The sequence below is a fragment of the Ptychodera flava genome, chromosome 14 (genome assembly GCF_041260155.1).
Source record: "Ptychodera flava strain L36383 chromosome 14, AS_Pfla_20210202, whole genome shotgun sequence".
NCBI classification, from domain to species: Eukaryota; Metazoa; Hemichordata; class Enteropneusta; family Ptychoderidae; genus Ptychodera; species Ptychodera flava.
Window position 1 is genome coordinate 21,986,345 of NC_091941.1, and position 17,549 is coordinate 22,003,893.

General features: G+C 39.5%; 1 protein-coding gene across 2 annotated transcripts; it reads left to right on the forward strand.

The window, feature by feature from the left end:
- Positions 1-1,987: 1,987 nt before the first annotated feature.
- Positions 1,988-14,730, forward strand: LOC139149746 (methyltransferase-like protein 27). Of its 2 annotated transcripts, XR_011556136.1 has the most exons (6): positions 2,036-2,177; positions 3,756-3,875; positions 5,038-5,176; positions 8,350-8,445; positions 9,030-10,313; positions 14,354-14,730. XR_011556136.1 is itself a non-coding variant. In XM_070721695.1 (5 exons), exons 1-5 carry the CDS (start codon positions 2,061-2,063, stop codon positions 9,215-9,217), a joined length of 660 nt encoding a protein of 219 aa, XP_070577796.1. In that variant the 5' UTR covers positions 1,988-2,060; the 3' UTR covers positions 9,218-14,730. The 2 variants fall into 2 exon arrangements, 1 of the variants encoding a protein (XP_070577796.1); XM_070721695.1 differs by having other exon boundaries at positions 1,988-2,177; positions 9,030-14,730.
- The last annotated feature ends 2,819 nt before the right edge of the window (positions 14,731-17,549 follow it).

The window sequence follows — 17,549 nt, forward strand, 5'->3', positions numbered from 1 at the left end:
CACTCCACTCGCAACTGTGGTAGCCTACCAGGTACTCATAAAATTGCAAAATAATATCGGGCGAGTTGGTGTCGGCCGAGTTGGCATCGGGCGAGTTGGAATCGGGCGAGTGGTTATCGGGCGAGTTGGTCCTGGGCGGATTGGAAAAAGTGGCGAGTTGACTGGTACCCCGTTAAAACAAGGTTCTTTTACAAGGCCAGGTAAAAAGCGAAAAAAATCTTGTAGATTATATTGGCAAGTCTACTTAGCATGCGCAATGAACTATGCAAATTGTCGACTGCTCCGTCACAGAACGGAGATAAGGGGAGAACCATTTGATTTCTTGGGGGGGTATGGAGGAAGAGGGTATGGGAGCAAATTTTTTTTTCCTGTCAGAGTGACAGCAATTTTTTTTTTTCTACTGTCAGACCTGCATCAATTTTTTTTTCAAATGGAGTAGCAGTGCAAATTTTTTTTTTGTCATAAGTTTGTAATGCGTTGTATATAAGGGAGCCGTCATTATTATTACGGCCTGAAACTCCGAAATTTCAATTGACCCCCCCCTTCGCCAACCATGATGAATTTGAGTAACCTCCCTCTCTAACTCTGAAATTTTGACTGATCCCCCACTTAGAAAAGTTAAATACCAATACATGTAATTGTAAAATTTACAAAATACAGCAACAGTAAAGACCTTTCAAATCCTGATGTACCCTGCTAGACTATCATCAGTTATCTCATGATGGTTCAAAAAAGGTGAACACATCAAAATGAAATTCAAAGTCACAATAAAATAAAGATATAAAAGATCACGCAGTATCTAATCATATAGTATATTGTTTAATTTGGATGGATATTATGACAGGGTTTTCACTAGGATATCTGACCGGGCAGAATTTGAAAGTACAGGGGGAGAACATGAGAGAGGCTTAGGGGAAAGTGTCACAGGGGCTTTCCCCTATCTTGCATGGAATTTTTAAGATATTGATGTGTGCAATGGTGCAGTCTGGTGCAATCTGAGAGGTGTTTTTAATTTTTTTACTAAGTGAAACTGTAGAATACCCATCAAGGGGGAGAGCACAGAGGGGGGTTCCCCCTCTCGTATTGGAAATTTTGAGAAATTGATGTGTTTAATGGTGCAATCTGAGAGGAGTTTCAGTTTATTTTGCACTCGGTAAAACTGTTTGAAAATGACATTGAACACTGATATTTTTTACATTTTTTGCATGATCAGTTTTTGAGTCACAATATTCAACAACCAAACAATGACAATACAATTGTGAAAAACAGTTCTGTTTGCCAGAGACTGAAGACAAATGAATATACAGGAACGGAAAATCTGTGACCTTCTTGTGTCATTTCTCCAGTTGCCAGCTTCTAATGAAAAGCCTGAATATGGTATGTTTGCGATCCGGTGTTTGTGGTCAGAAAAACAAGGCTCACACATTGTATTTCATTATATTTGTTGTTCCTCAATTTTTCATTGTCAAGGTACATCTTTCTAACAAATTTATATTGAGAAAATAATATATTGGTTTTAACACTAGTTTATTGACTCCTGTCTTGTGTTTTAAATTTTCACAATTTACAGAAGTCAAATAGTCCCCTTTAGATAGTGCCTATGCCATTGAGATATTGCAACAGAAATCCTGAAATATGATTTCTTGGGTCAGAAATGGAAGGAAAACATTGAGTGTACTGAGGTGTAAAGTAGACCTATGTAGTGCATGCTTATATCATAAGTGCTGGGAAAAGAAACATAAGAATTGCTTGTGGTAAAACATTTGCGCCGCCTATGGCGGCGCGCCGGCAAAGAATACATGAGAATAAGGTTCCAAATTTTGCTTATTTCTGGTGCATTGTGACAATTTTTTTTTCTCTTCTGTCTGTTATGACAATTTTTTTTCTCAGGCCATGACAGGATCAATTTTTTTTTCTTCTCTCTCACCTGGTGACAATTTTTTTTTCTCAAAATCCTCCATACCCCCCCCAGAAATCAAATGGTTCTCCCTAATGTCTGAGCTCGGAGGGAGGTCAGCGGATACTTCTGCAGAGATCGCAGCGACGATCAACAAGGCGACATGGAGGACACCCTATCAAATAGGCAGTACGACAAACTCGACCAGGCGTTCTCACCTGGAATGAAGACCAATGATGTTAAAGACCTGTATGACAGATGGAGTGATACATACGACAAGGTAGATCATTTTAACGCTCGCGCTCGGGATTGTCAGCTGCCTGAGATTGCGCCGGGTCGCCGTTGCCTCTGTATCATCGTGACTTAACACACACAGTCGCTTGTTTGCGCAAGTTGTGTTCAGATACACCGCAAACGCCCTTCGGACGTAGAAAAAATCCACGTCAGTGGGGCGTTCGACGTGTATGTAATCACAAGTGGCTCCGCTTGTAGATAGCTACACGGCGATGGTCCCTGTAACAGCATATTAAAGGGGAGGGGCTTTTATAAGCTGTTATATACAGCATCCAAAAGCACCTATCGACAAGTAACTGCTATAGTTTTTATGCTGTGAGTTTATGCTACTTTCCGACTATCCTGAGGATGGTCTGCGTATGAGAACGTCGGAACGTACAATAAAACTCACAACATAAACTCTACACTACTGAACTACCCAGCTCACAGCACGCCTATGGTGCTCTCTCTCTCTCTCTCTCTCTCTCTCTCTCTCTCTCTCTGAGCATGCGAAAACGCACATTTTTTCTGGCTTAGAAGTACAGAATGATTCTTCGTTGCATTGTTTTCAGTTTGCTTTTAACCCTACAGGTTCGTACGCATGGCCGCAGGCGCTTTAGACATAGCACATTACACACGACCATCCCAATGGATTGTGGGCGAGGTGCAAAGTCCCATTCAAAGGGCCGGTAAAGTAGAAACCAATCGCATTCCGGGCCTGTGTGTACTCAGGTCATTCACTTCGTAAGACTTTGAAATAGATATGACTTGTGCAAGGCTTTTTGGTTGAAAAGTAGCGTCGCGAAAGATGACGTTCAAGTACTCATCAGCTCTGAAATTGGAAGTTTGAGGATCCTTCCACGAGACCGGCCGTGAAATGGCGTGTCTGTACTGTACCACTGTGCAAGAATATCTAGAAACATCTAGGCCACACCTTTCTAATTGACATCGTATTCTTTCTGAATAATGCGTTAATCTCTCGTTTTTGTCGGAACTTTTTCGCAACGATAAATGGATGTAAATTTCAGATTTTCGGGAGTTTGACCATGTTGATGCAAATTAACGTACCAGAGAATGTGCAGCCCTGCGGCGACCGTCGGGTAAGGGGCGGCCCAGTTATCGTTTGAAACAAGGTCATTTTGTAGGTCATGGCCGCAGTCTCTTGAAGCCTTCGTGACCCTAAGTGACCCATTTCAACAACAATTACAACAGCAATAATAACAGCGTCTTTCCGACTTCATTAGTAATGAATACCATTGAATACCGTAAATAGGCCCCTAGTCTGTCCGCACTGCATGGGTACTACTAGTAGTACAACATTGTAATGTCTGAGGGCGATGTATCATTAACGTAATTTCTGAAATCAAATGTGTACTTTCATTGTGAGACACGCTATATTATGTCTTTATACAGTCGTTTTTCGTGTCAAGAAAGTTTTCCCCCATGGCTTACACGAACCATCTAACGTGAATTACAGTTCTTGATTCTAGAATGATAGCGGCAAACCTTTGACCTTCACGATGATCTTTAAAGTGATGTCCAGATTTCAAACAATGCATTTCGCCTATCAATGACTTTTTTGCAGGATCTACAGGATATCTACTTCACGCCAAAGCATGCCGCTAGGTCTCTCTCAGAATCTGTCACGGATAAAGGCGCACGGATTTTGGACTGTGGATGTGGAACTGGGTTGGTTGGAGAAGAGGTAGGAAGACTATCCCCAATATTGTACTCTTATAAAGTTGGAGGAGCATAGTGACATATGATAGAGTAAACTGGTCTTTATAGACATACACACTCACACAGCAAATGTACCGCAAATACAATGACGCAAAAAGAAACCCGTATTAAGTACGACGAGCAAGAGATGTTGTCTGGTTACTCACAAAATGTTGCAACAGGCAGTCCCCACGTGTGATAAGCCACCGTTTGCCTGATATTATGCGCTACACTATAAAAATTATCAGAGCGTTATATCAGTTTGTCAACACGACGCCAGTCTTTTATAGTAAAAGGTTGTAGCTCGGGACTGCCGTAGCTCGGGCGATCGTCACAGAATCAACCTGTCGGGCTCTGCTGGCGGGCCATTTAGGTTGCATCAGTGTGATTAGATAGTCAAGAATTACGCTTTAGGTATGGTCTGCAACTTTTGCACAAACTTTTCTCAAGGAAACTTTCGACTGTTTTCTTTCAAAAGCAAGAATTAAAATCAGGGGTCAGAGTGCAAATTTTGGTACTTTGGAAATTGAAATTGCCGCCATCCCTGTTAACTCTATGGGGAAAACTTAAGTTTTCTACGAAAATTAAGACGCTGAAAACTTTATTTGCTATAGGTTCAAAATGAACCCACACAAGTGATAGGCCAGAATTTATTCTAAAATTTAAGTGTCCAAATGTCTTTCCCAAAGACGCATTTGATAGAGAGGTGCGAGATCGTAGGTAGTCAATACTTTTTATTCAGAATACGACATTAAGAGAGGACAAAGGGTCAAGTCGCAACTTTATACAATTGTCTGACAGGAAACAGTTTTCTTAAAGGTCGTAGAGGTGAAGCAGTAGCTATTGAAACGCAGCCGAGGCTCACAAAGACATCCAAATCAACTATTGCCGATGATATCAGAAAGCATAGTTAAGCAATGCCGACACTGACATCAATAAAATTTTCGACATCGGCATAGCATTAATAGGCAGTATTGTAACCCAGTATAGCGCAGGTGACTGCACAAAACTGATTAGTTAGGACGCTAGCTCGCCTCAGCTCTTTTGTTTTGAAGAAATGTGCATGAACCAACGCCCTCCCCCGGCCCTATTTAAATACGTTAACAGATTCTGTGTTATTATCCCCTGTTCTATCAACATATTTGCAGCTTCAGAAACTTGGCTACCATAACATTGACGGGGTGGATTTGTCGGAAAAGAGCCTCGAAATCGCACGGAAGAAGGCGGTTTACAAGAATCTGATCTGTGCAGCGCTTGGACCCCATCCTCTGGAAGGCGCTAGCGAAGGTAACAACGGTGCTTTTGTAATTTTCCTCCACAGAAAGGAACTGCTACGCACCTGTCGATCGCCGTACGTTTGTCTAAGTGACAGTCAAAATATGGTGAAATGATAGCATTCAAACCTGAGATAGATAGATAAATAGATAGATAGATAAATAAATAAATAGATAGAAAGATAGATCGTCGCTTTAAAAATGGTCTCTATGATGGTCTGCGTCAAAAATCTCCGGTTTCTGCAAATTTATACACTTTATAATACTGAAATTAACTTTGTTATTATTATTATTATTGATACGATGATCATGATAGAATGATTGTGACGATGACGAAGATATCGATGACGACGATTCATTAAACAAAATCGCTGCTGATCTACCTACGGCTTTTCTGCGAAGCCAAGATTAGACATGATGACATTTAAAAAAATGTATTTGTGTGTGTACTGTATGCTTGCATGAATGTGCATGTCTCTGCTTGAATAGGACTTGCTTTCAGTAAAGGGGACTCACTCTTGGTTGAAAAGAGGGTCATCTCTTTGTAGAAATGGTAGACTGTCGATTGTCCTTTGTGCCATTTTCGTCGCTGCAGTAACACAGTATCGGCTGAATGGTTTGCCTCGCTATGAATGATTCTTGACATTAAGGTATGACGTCGAGAAAAGGGCAGTGGCCGAAAAAGGAATTTGCGTAGAGTTCATAAGTGCAAGTGAGGTCATAGAGTCTGTCGTCATGTTTTGAGTTTGAGAACAGCATCTGTTAAACACTCGCTGTATCGACGAAATTTATGCGTTTACTTCAGACAAATTTCGAAATTTCCCTCGCTGATTTTGTTTGAACGTTCTCTCAGCTTCAGTCAGACAAAACACTACGCAAGATCGCGCCGGTTCGATCGCGCGTTCCGCTATCTCACTTCGACGTCAGTTGTTTTAGCCCGCACTAGAGCCGATGTACGAAGACATCTTTTCCAGCAACATAGCCATCAATAACTTGTCTCTGAAATTCTTTGCAGCGCGAATATCCAAGTTCTCCAAAGCTTCGATGTCATCAAACTGCTTCGCCGTAGCCTAACCATGTTGCGTTAGTTACTACTAGTACTATACATCTGTGCTCTCCTGTATTTTCCCAATTGTTAGTAAATTTACGAAATGGGTTATTAGTAAGCACAAATTATGTAATACTGACACCCCCGGTCCCATTTTCAACAAGCATTTCTAGTACTCAATGTCATTGAATGGTTTTAAAGGGATAAAAATGATAAATTTATTTATGATCGAAAATTTGGGGACATTAGATAGACAAAAGCAAATGATAAATTCCTTTTTTACTTTTTTTACATCAAAGTATGCTTTTCATTTGCACTGAACACTCACATTTTGATACGCATTTTCCAAAGATCCATTCCATCACAGTACATCGTGTCATGAATGCTTGCAACGTTTACATTTTTTCCTAATTGATGAATTTTATTACGCAACATAACACTTATAAGTATATTATAACATAAAAAATAACTTTCTTTGTGAAGAAGTCAGTGGTTGATCATTATATATATTAAGTGGTCATTAATATTATCAGTACTTGCACAGCTTTTAGATGCTAAAAATTCTATATTCTGTTTTTTGATACTAGTCAGTCGGAAAGCTCTGTGGCCTTGAAACTACGCATGTCATTCATAGATCGTGCCTCGATATAGCTGCAGTCATGATTATGCCGTGTCCAGCCAATCATTGAACAGAACATTTGGCACTCAAAAAATACCTGTTCTTCACGGCGATTTTTCACAAATTTTGTTTCCGTTATAACTGCAAATTAAATGCGTAAGTACGAAGCTGCAATTGGTGATCCTGCTAATGTTTTCTGTCGAGAGACAAGCAGTTATATTTTCAAAACGCTGCGGACGATCGTCATTTTGTGTTCTGCCGGGATGAACTTCCGTTGTGTGACTGAGCACAGCATTGTCCCTGGACCATCAAAGAAAACTATCAGCATTCATAACATTTGCTGAGACAGCTTCTTGTAAAATATTTTGAAGGAAACCCATTGAAATTGGCAAATTCACTGAAAAATTCAATCGGCTGCTGTCAAACGACAAATCTATGATCGACCAACTAAGACTTCCGTCTAATCTTAAACTTATGCAATGGAATCTCGCTTTTACCTCTATGCACTGACAAAAACCTAGCGAAACTTCGTTCGATCACGGTCCGAACAGTAGTTCGACTGTCTTTGATCTCTTCTCTGCGGTTTCCGTCTTTCCTATTTTTTCGGAAAGTTGACAGTATGTGAGTGTTTGGGTGTCTCGAAACTATCGTATAGTGCACCTGTATCAACGTATACGACCCGGGGGATCTTGAAACCTTTTCGCGCATGTTGAGCTCTGGTCAAAGTTCAAAGCTATCACCTGACAGTTGCATGACCAAGAAATTGGCTGTCGATCTTCGGCCGACGACAGGGGTAGTATAGTTTTTGCACAGACTGACGGTTTCTGAAAGACGAGATATGACAGAGTATTTCCCCGGAGTTTATAATCTTAAACAAAAATTATTATCGCTCAAAATTAACAAAAAACGTTCGTATATCTCCGATCGTGCCTTCATTATTTTTCGTAAATTTCCTTTTTTGTCGTAATCCACGAACGTTACGAGCGAGGGCACAGTTTATGTGTTTCCAGGCTAGCTGGCCATGACCACAGGGGCTTGCTGCAAGCACCCTTTGGCCATGACTAGCTGAACTGCGACCTGCTTTTACCTGCCAATCATTTCCTCTGCGTAGTCTGGTTCCGTGACCCCTTTCTACGGCTGGCCGCGCTGGGCGCTGCGAACGAAAATAGGGTCAGGTATGGGCTAATAATGTTTCAGTCAGAATTTTGACTACATATTAATGAGCACAATCACCTGACAAGATAGTGCGATCAGCACATCTGTACAACGGTAAGCTCGGAAATTAGATGACGAAACATCGAACGTTGAACTTGTGTGCACGGCTTCACTGTTAAGTCTCCGACTCTGTTCAGAGCGTTGGATGACCGTTTTTGTGTATACGAACATCTGAAAAATCTTTGATCGTGATTTCTCTTTCCCTCTGTCAACTGTTCTTTCGATCAAAACGTAGCAGGAAAATAACCTTGGTCTCACATTAACGTTATATTTTTTTACTTTCGGTAATTTCATCGCTCCGAAGATTCATATGATGCAATCGTCAGCAGTGGATGTTTTGTCAGCGAGGGACATTTGAATGATTCTGTTCTCAAAGAGTGGACGAGAATTGTAAAACCAGGTATGGTATATTTGAAAAACATCTCAGATCTCAGGGTGTTTTTTCCAATGTAGCCGAACCGAATTCATGTATTTTATTCTTTTTTTACAAAATTCAACCTCGGTCGATTCGTTCTGAATTATTCCACGATATTCTGTGGGCATCACAGCTTATGAGTATCGAGTAGAGCTTTAAAATGTAATTGCCAAACAAAATGCATCGTTTTGAAAGAGGGGTCTCCATCTCGGGGAGCATGTCCATGATGAACATAAGTTCAAATGAACCCCACTTTATTATTTTCGTAGTATATTGATGATATTACCTGGGGCCATTTCCACAAGCAATATTAAGTCACAAATGCTGGTTATTTTCGACCCTTTTCCCGTAACAAAATCAGGCTATGAATTTGATGCTTAAATTCGCCGGCTGTTGTTTTATTATAGGACTGGAAAATCGAAGTTTCACAGAAGCTTCATACATGAAGTGACATTCCCTCCTCCTCCTCCTCCTCCTCCAGTTGCCAAATGAAGGTTGACGCCTTCAGCATCCTTTCATTTCCATGTCGTCCCCTACAGATTCATCTAATTTCTCTTTACTCCAAACAGGGGGCTACATTGTCATAACGGTGAACGCTAGATACGTCGGTCTTGTCGAAGGCGACACATACAAAACGTTCATTTCAGAGAAGAGGGTGGACTTGGTCAGGAAACAGCATATGGACCGTTTTACATGGGACCACACCGCTCAGGAATACATCAGCGGTTTCGTGTACACTCTGAAAGTGTTGACGTAGATACCTATTCATATGTGTATCTGTTGACAGAATGGTTACTAAAACCAAAAGTTCAATTTTGAACAAAAACAAAACAGTACCGCTTGTCCAAATGCTAAAAACAGGCAAAGAAAATGCAAGTTGATTTTCACAGACAGTTTCATTTTCTTCTCTATGCGACCGCTTTTATGATAAAAAAGGTGGTCGAACCAAGTGCCTCTTTATTGCTTCTTATGTCCCTAGATTGTGTTTTTCACTTTCTCTACGACTGTTATAACTTCATAAGTTCTTCGGCTAAATCATATACGTATACGGTAACAGGGTAAATTCAGGGAAGAATCCAAACCTAATAAGTTTTTATTTGGCGCTTTGTTCTCCAAATCATCTCTTATCAAATTTACATAATCACTGATTTTAGAAATTTTAGAATAGTGGGATTTTGTATGACAGCACCCGACGTTCGATTGTAGTAAAAGTAAGGAGAATTATTGATCTCTGGGTGTATGGGTGGCAATTAACTGTTGATCGAATTAGGTACTTACTTGTATACTTACTGAACTTTTGCGTATCGCATCCGTTTGTCCATGCAGTATAGGGCACAGTACCTATTCAGGTTTTTCGTTTTTCAACACTGAAGTGATAGTCTAAGTACGCTGTGCAGCTTAGAAGCTCGGAAATTTTAGCGACCGATATCATCGACGTTCGCTTGTATATTTTGTGACGAATGATTTTCTTTTTTATGCAAATAACACCGCGCGCTCTCTCTCATGCAGACGACGATGCCATGCACGCTTCGCGCTCAATGTACATGAAAGTTTGCTGTCGTCTGCTTCCCGCCTCTTAAGAAATACATAGATATGTGCGCTTGCGACCTCGAATTGTGAACTTCCGTATGAGAGCGAACAGCACAAAGGTTGTAATCGGCAGCTTTTCTTTACCCTTGTAGCCTGGGCCTCCAATAATGCCCAGTAGCACAGAGACGGTTTGTAAATTATCGCTTCAGAACTCACCATCTTGAGGAAGGCGTTGATGCGGATAGCAGTGTAGATTGCGTGGAAGAAAAGGGCGTCCCTAGGCTGTCAAATAAGTTATCCGTCTGATGCGAAAGAACCCAGTGGCGACGCACATAGTCGGAACGCCCCAAATCGAACTTCTCTACGTGGGGGGTATGGAACGAAAAAATTCAAATTTATATCGCCGCATTCTGCAATTGAAACCATGGAGATTTTTCGCCTAGGGTCTGTCTACCCGTGTTCCGTGTGCCGTAAAAACTAAATACTATGGAAGATATCAAGGTAACCTATGGGGTGGAACAGACGTTTGACACAAAATTGTCCATTTTCTGAAAAAAATATGGTGAAAAACAAAGTCGTCGCGTGCGTTCCTACCCTCAAAATTACTCACACCGCCCTAAATTTTAGCGTTTTACTCCGTCACCTTGTCGTCCCCAAGTTAGATTTGGCCAGTGATCGATAGCGCAGATACTAAGTTTTGAGACTACGTATTCGGTTTTTGTATTAAAGCCGTGAGACGGAAATGTTAACTTAAAATGTGCCCAAAACACCATCGACCATGACCTAGCGAGTAAATAAAGCCGCCCTCTACCGATTACCTTTGCCATCTCTGTCGTTTTTTTAGAATTTCATTTTTCATCATCATTGCCTTTTTGTTCAGAAATCATGCTTCGTATCCATTTTGTAACTTGTTATAAATGATTTTTTCTTTTCTGTTAACAAAGTAAGCCTACGTCTGATCATTGTAACACAACCTACATCCTTTTTTTTAGGAAAAAGGTGTTTTGTTTTAAGGCACATTAGCTGTATTTTAGGATGATTTTTAAATATGATTTCCAATCAAAAGTGACTAAAGCCAAAGTTCTTCCCAAAATGTGATAAAAAAGTTTCCAAATTTGGTGAAGAATGTACAACTTAGATTTTTAACAATACAATAATTTTTGGCTTCCAAATATGGATTCGAGTAATGACAGGGAATGCAAAAGCTATCTTTGAAAATCAGATAATATATTTTGGTGAGCATTGCAAAGTGCATGTGTAGAAAAGATAAGCTTACAGCTAATGGGGCTTTACTGTATATTTCAGGTATTATTTGCTCTTATGTCTAGGCGCACATCCAGACATATATTGCCTTCAAAAATGATTGCAAGACTGCTGAGACTTTGGTTTAGTCATCTTGGTATTCATTTCAGATAGAATAAAATATTTCTGTGCCATGCATTTTGTAATTTATCGAAGTGTACTACACCCAGACAATTTTTGAAACACATACAACACTTATTCCAAGCTTCCATATTGCCACAACTAAATAAAATTGCCGGACAGTCAGGAATATTGTTAAGGTCAACATTTTATTGCAAAATTAAATTAAAAAATCAAAACATTCTTCTTGCACTTTCTGTGTCAGTTCTTTCACTGTATAGATGTTCCGTGATCTGCAAGTAGAAAACAAATGTAATGACAATACATTAAATGGGAATTATAAATAACATTTTAAGGTATGTATCCAATTTAAAAAAATACACCTTGGGCCTTCTTAATGTACATGCATTGATCACATAGAGCTCTCACATCATAAGCTGTTCCAACACCTAGTCATTTACTCTGGGGCTGAAGGAATCGCGATTATATCTTATTTTTTTCAGATCCCCCCTCAATACCATAAATAATTTTCAAATGCCCCCTTCTATATGATCAAAATTTTTCAAGTCCCCCAAACTATCACAATCCCACATATTTGTAAAGGATGTGTATGCAGAAAAAATCACGTATTGCGGCGTTCCGCTCACAGGTGTTCAACACTACCTGTTATTAGCACTTTGTAAAGTCATATTCCTGAGACAAGTTCTTAAATTGATTCATCTTAAAGGCATCAGTGAACTTTTTGGATTTATCGGTCTAAGCCATCTTGAGTTCATCCAACTCTGTCCAGGTCAATTGTTGCTGCCAAAGAGCACAAAAAAATGACGATCATCAGAGAGTAGGCAAATTGTGAATTCTGGCTCATTGCCATGTTGTCAAAAACTGAGCACAGTGACTTACCAAAAATTTGTTTCAAAAGTCCAACACATATATGAATTAGATGCTACTAGAAATATACAATACTGGATGGCTAAAAAGTTCCATCAAATAAATGTTTTAATCTCTGAAATTTTGGGTGTAATAATGGCAAATTTGGTTTAAAAAATAAATAATGCCATTTAGTCACATATTTTTTTCATTTAGTCCTCACTGTTCAAAGTTTTACTTTTGTATTATTTTATGACAAGAATATGAAAATATAGAAAATCAAGCATGGTGACCCCATCTTTTTCTTTAATATTTGATTTATTCTCATATGCCACAATTCAAAAATTCACGATAACTTTTCAAGTCTCCTGGTCTTCCATATGTTGCTCCCTGGCCTGTATGTTTCACTGTCATGATCGTCATTTGACCCAAACTCTTCTTCAACTACCGTGTACATCAGAGTCAGAGCTATCTCTGCACTGCTCAGGTATGCAGTAACAGTGACACTACAGTAGCAGGGCAGAATCTGATAGTGATACTTTGATAATTTTGACAATATTTCTTGTTCTACTCCCTACAGCATCTTGAACTGTCCAATATTCAGCTTGCTATCACAGCCTGTGTATGTGTACCATGCATTTGTATCACTGACTGTCAGTCTGAACTCTAATTAAATTGTCACCAAATACATATTTGTATATACAGGTTTTGTCGACAAACTGAATATTGTGTGTTTGAGCATGCTGTAGGGAGACAGCAAGAAACTGTAGTTGATATATTACATAGAAATATTGCAGAAATCATCAACATTTGTAGCTTCTGCCCTGTGTAACTAGGCTCATTTGGCTTTTTACGACAAATCACACATGTTTAGATTTGTTCAAAATAAAAGTCATGAAATGTAACAAAAATGGTTCTAGATTTTGTTAAATTATTACTAACATTACAACAATTCGATGACATAAAAATTGTATTCATTTTTCATTGAATTACCTACAAAAACTTTGAATTGGAAAATGTAAAACATAAAAGGGAACCAAAAAATTTTCAAGTTCCCCTACAGGTGGAGCAAAATTTTCAAGGCCCCCTCACCAAAAAATTTCGAATCCCCCCTGAATTCCTCCAGCCCCCTTAACCGTTTTTTGTGAACGCTGCCTTACGAGTTTTATGCATGTACATATTATTGACACAAGTATTTTTATCCTACACATAAACAGTGCTTTTTATATTTTAGAATGCAGCTTTTAGCATATCAAACAGAGAGCTTGTCATCAGATCTGTGTATATATTTTTTTGATGAAAAGGGAAGAAATATTATTTCTCTACACAGAATGTTGTGATGGAAACTAATGAAACTGTCAGATACGGAGGAAGATTTTTCGCTCATCCCAAAGAGATGTTCTGCAAAATAACAGTTCCGTTAAACCCTGCAATATTATTTTAGTTGCAACCGATTACCGGGCATGTTGTACGGCCTCCTTGGCTCACTTCCGGTTTGTACATAGCTGAAAATAAATCGCTCTCAGAATGCCATCCGATCTTCCCCAAGTCCGATTTTGCTCCAGCACATTAAATGATGAGTAAGGATAATAAATTTACCAAAACTTTACAAATTAAACCCATGAGACGGAAATGTTAACTTCTCAAACGACGGTATTAATTTCGCAAGTTTCTGCCAGATATGTCACAACCCACCCACAATTGACATTGAAAGTTTTTGCCGTATTTCCGAAAAAAAATGTCAAATATTTGGGGAAAAGCCATCAAAACAACTGTCGGACCATCAATCTACTAGAACCAACGCACTTAAAACATATTTATCTAATTTAACGGTAAAAATTTAATGAAATTTGGAGAGCTCAGCTTACCTGATGTGTCGCCCTGTCAGTCAGCTTCGACTCGGTGGCGCCCGTCGTCTCGCCTTAGCGACGACAGAATCTGGAATAGACACGCCTAGCAACAACGGAAAAATCGCCTATGTGCGTCCGCACTGGTAAGAGTAGTCTGGCGTTCTTCCCTGTTGGAACACGCACGCGCCCTTCTGGCAGCGCGTGCTCACAACTGCACAGCCTTCGAATGCAGGCCCATCACGGCGCGCACAAAACAAGGCACAGCGACTGTGGAGAGTCTATAGTAAGAGATGTAGTGCAATGTCGGCGGCTTTTTACCGCAAAGCGTGAATTTCAATACCTAGATAAGTACTCATATTTTAGCAACACGGTACTCAGTAACTCATATTTAGTTTTAAGTAATTACATAACTGTTAGGGCATGCTAGTGAGGACGAAAAACGACTCAGAAATCAAACCTGAAACACAGTACAAGTGTTGAGGAAGTACACGTGAAAACTCCATCAGTGTTGGTGTGGAACGAATAATTGCTTGTTTTATAGTAGAAAAAAGTGTAACGAAAAATCTTTTAAAGGTTACAGCTATTATCCCATTAATGGGTAACATATCACTAATTGAAAAAGTGGAACTTATCATTGAAGAAATAAAGAAAATGCATCGAGTTTGCGTGGTTCTTTTCATTTCCCCTGAAATTGATGCCGAATTGTTCTTAATCTGCGTTGTACTATTCATGGCTCTCTTCGTGAAAATGTGACACCCTATCAGTGGCATACAAAAGTGGTTTCCGTGTGTGATTTTACTTCGGATGGGCAGTGTCGAATTTAACCAGCTGGGTGGCCGGGTTGGGTGCGAAACGTCACACATCCCCAACAACTAATAACAGGTATGCATGAGGATACGATGGGATCGACCAGTAAGATCATGCGATGAGAATTTGTGGAAAATATTGAAAAAAAAATATTAAAAAGTGCCGCCTTACTGCTTGTGCAAAAAATATTGGCGTGAATGAAAAGTGACAAAAATATATTATAGACCTGGTTCAAATTTGTGAGTTCGTAAATTAAAGGCGTTCCAGTCAGTTATTGTCCATAATAGGTGTTACTTTTCATGAGAAACACTTTGACCTTGACGACTTTAACTTAATACGATCGTGCGCTGTTTCACAGAGTTGCATGAATATGGATGGCGACTTCACTTGAAGCGTTTACGGGAGAGTCTGTCCCTATCTGAGACGGGAAATATTGAAATGCGTTAAGTACATTGTAGATTACCTTCTTAGTGTTATTTGACAGCTTTCAAAGTATTTGTACTGAAGAAATAGAGGGAATAGCGCCATCAGCATCGGGCTCACTGGCAGTATTGTAGTGGGGGACGCTAATATTCAATAACGTCATAGTAAAAGACAGTCATGGACAGCTCGGATCATCTAGATTTCGAATCGATAATAAATAAATTTAGTGACGTAAATGTACTTGTCAGCCATAGGTAGGATAGTGTGTATCAGTATACGCAAAAAAAGTTTTAAACAGTTAGATACAGTAACGTTTCGATGGTTGTAAAGAGGCTACCTAAAGCAAGATTTTATAAACTCAGTGCGTTTGACGATGGCTATGTAAATCCAAAGCAATGCTAAAAGGTAACTCGCTCTAGAAACATATCAAGATCAACTACCGTTTACATAATAGGGACTCAACGTAAAACATTGTCACAAAAATTTCCACATGGTATTTTCAAGTTGTCGACCACGCTCCATTAAGCCACTTAGTCTGGCTATGAAGTCACTGGGTCCACTGATAGAGCTCTACGACTGTCGTGTAGAAGAGTAAGGGCTTTTCTTCGTTAAATCTTCAATAACTCATAAATTGAATTGAGGGTAAGGGAACTAGCCGGGACACTGCGACTGCATGCCTTGACACCGGTGTAAACTGAGGATACCACCATGTAGCATTGATATTGGGCGCCAGTCCGGTAATGAAAGTGTGAAGAAGTAATAAACTGCAATAAAACCCCTAAACACGATTGGAACTAATTTGGGAGAATGAGATATTGTAGTAATGTTGGTTTAATAAGCAAATTTAAGCTCATCTTCTTCTCTTATTTTTGCAATTGAAGTTTTACGGGAAATTTGTAATATTGCAACTTTCAGCCGTAGGGCACTTTTGATAAATTTGAACAATTAAAAGATCGTATTCTCCCCAATTAGTTGCAATCGTGTTCCTACATAAAATATGTATTTTGGAAGTATCAATCTTTAATTGTAAAATTTTCAACTTGAAGCCTGTGCCCTCGATTACTTTAAATTGCGATTATACTGTTAAAATGTATTTGCCATTAATAGTGGGCAATTTACATTAATGTTATGCTTAAGTTTTAGCGATTCATGCCAGGGCGCAAGTCACTCCTGTGACCCGAGGGCCTGCCATAGGAACGGTACGACTTTGACCCCCCTCGTCTTGTATAGACTTTTGACAAAGGGAATGTTGATAAAATGGTACGACTTTGACTCATCAGTTCGTAGGAAATGTAAAACTTTGCAGCCAGAAATATTAACTTACATCTGCACTGTAATCGAACTGTTAAGAGGTGATTATAAACAGAACCCAGCAGCACGAGCCAATTGCCTTTTAAAGTAGATTAAACCACGGTCCCTCCACAATAAACCTGTTTCGGGGTATGGAGTTCGCTTCGAACCAATCATTCCTTGACTCAACCAATTCAAACCCTGCTGTGTCATCTATACAATTATCAGTCTAACTGAAGAGTAACGATGATAATAGTACCCATGGTTTGTGTATCTGGGAAAGTTACACTGGAAGGGGGACTTTTTCCAGATCTCCATTCAGTGTCAGATCAAAACATCGGGAGTATATAACAAAACTGGGCGGAAAAGAACGATCTAGGCCCGTTGCAAGATCGCTATACGATGGCAGTTCCCTGTCCTATTGGAGTTGCTACATGAAAAACATATTAAAAGAATTGGTTTGGGGAAGGAACGGGAACTCGATTGCCTGCTGTGATACATTTTTTTTTTGGTGAAAGATAAGCTTAAATTTATTTATTTCAACAAAGAGGTCGCAAATAAAGCAAATCTACATAACTGTGAATGCGTTAAAATTGCAATGCAACTTGTCTGAAAAATAAACAAAAACCCCCCAAAAAATCAGTCTTTTACTACAAAGATCATCATATAAATGCATTCAGGATGCATTCTTTCTCCTTCGATCTTACAAGGCTTGAAAACTCTGCTGTGATACATCGAGTCGATCTAGCGCCCTCATGCCATAGATTTTCCTTTCCGCGAAGGCATGGTGCTCTGCTTCGAGCTATTTCATCGAAGCTATATTACTGACGGAATTGGACGTATGTAGGCGATAAAATTGTTATGCAAGGCCGACGCCGCATCGGCAAAATACCATAGTCAGCTGATAGTAATAGTAAAGCAGTGAAGCTTGTATCAAGGATTCAATGACCTCCGACCTCT

Excerpts from the sequence above, each read along its gene's own strand:
- LOC139149746 (XM_070721695.1), top strand. The coding sequence starts at position 2,061 with ATGGAGGACACCCTATCAAATAGGCAGTACGACAAACTCGACCAGGCG. Across the intron at positions 3,876-5,037 it reads CTGGGTTGGTTGGAGAAGAG|CTTCAGAAACTTGGCTACCA; the intron begins GTAGGAAGACTA and ends ACATATTTGCAG. Across the intron at positions 8,446-9,029 it reads GACGAGAATTGTAAAACCAG|GGGGCTACATTGTCATAACG; the intron begins GTATGGTATATT and ends TACTCCAAACAG.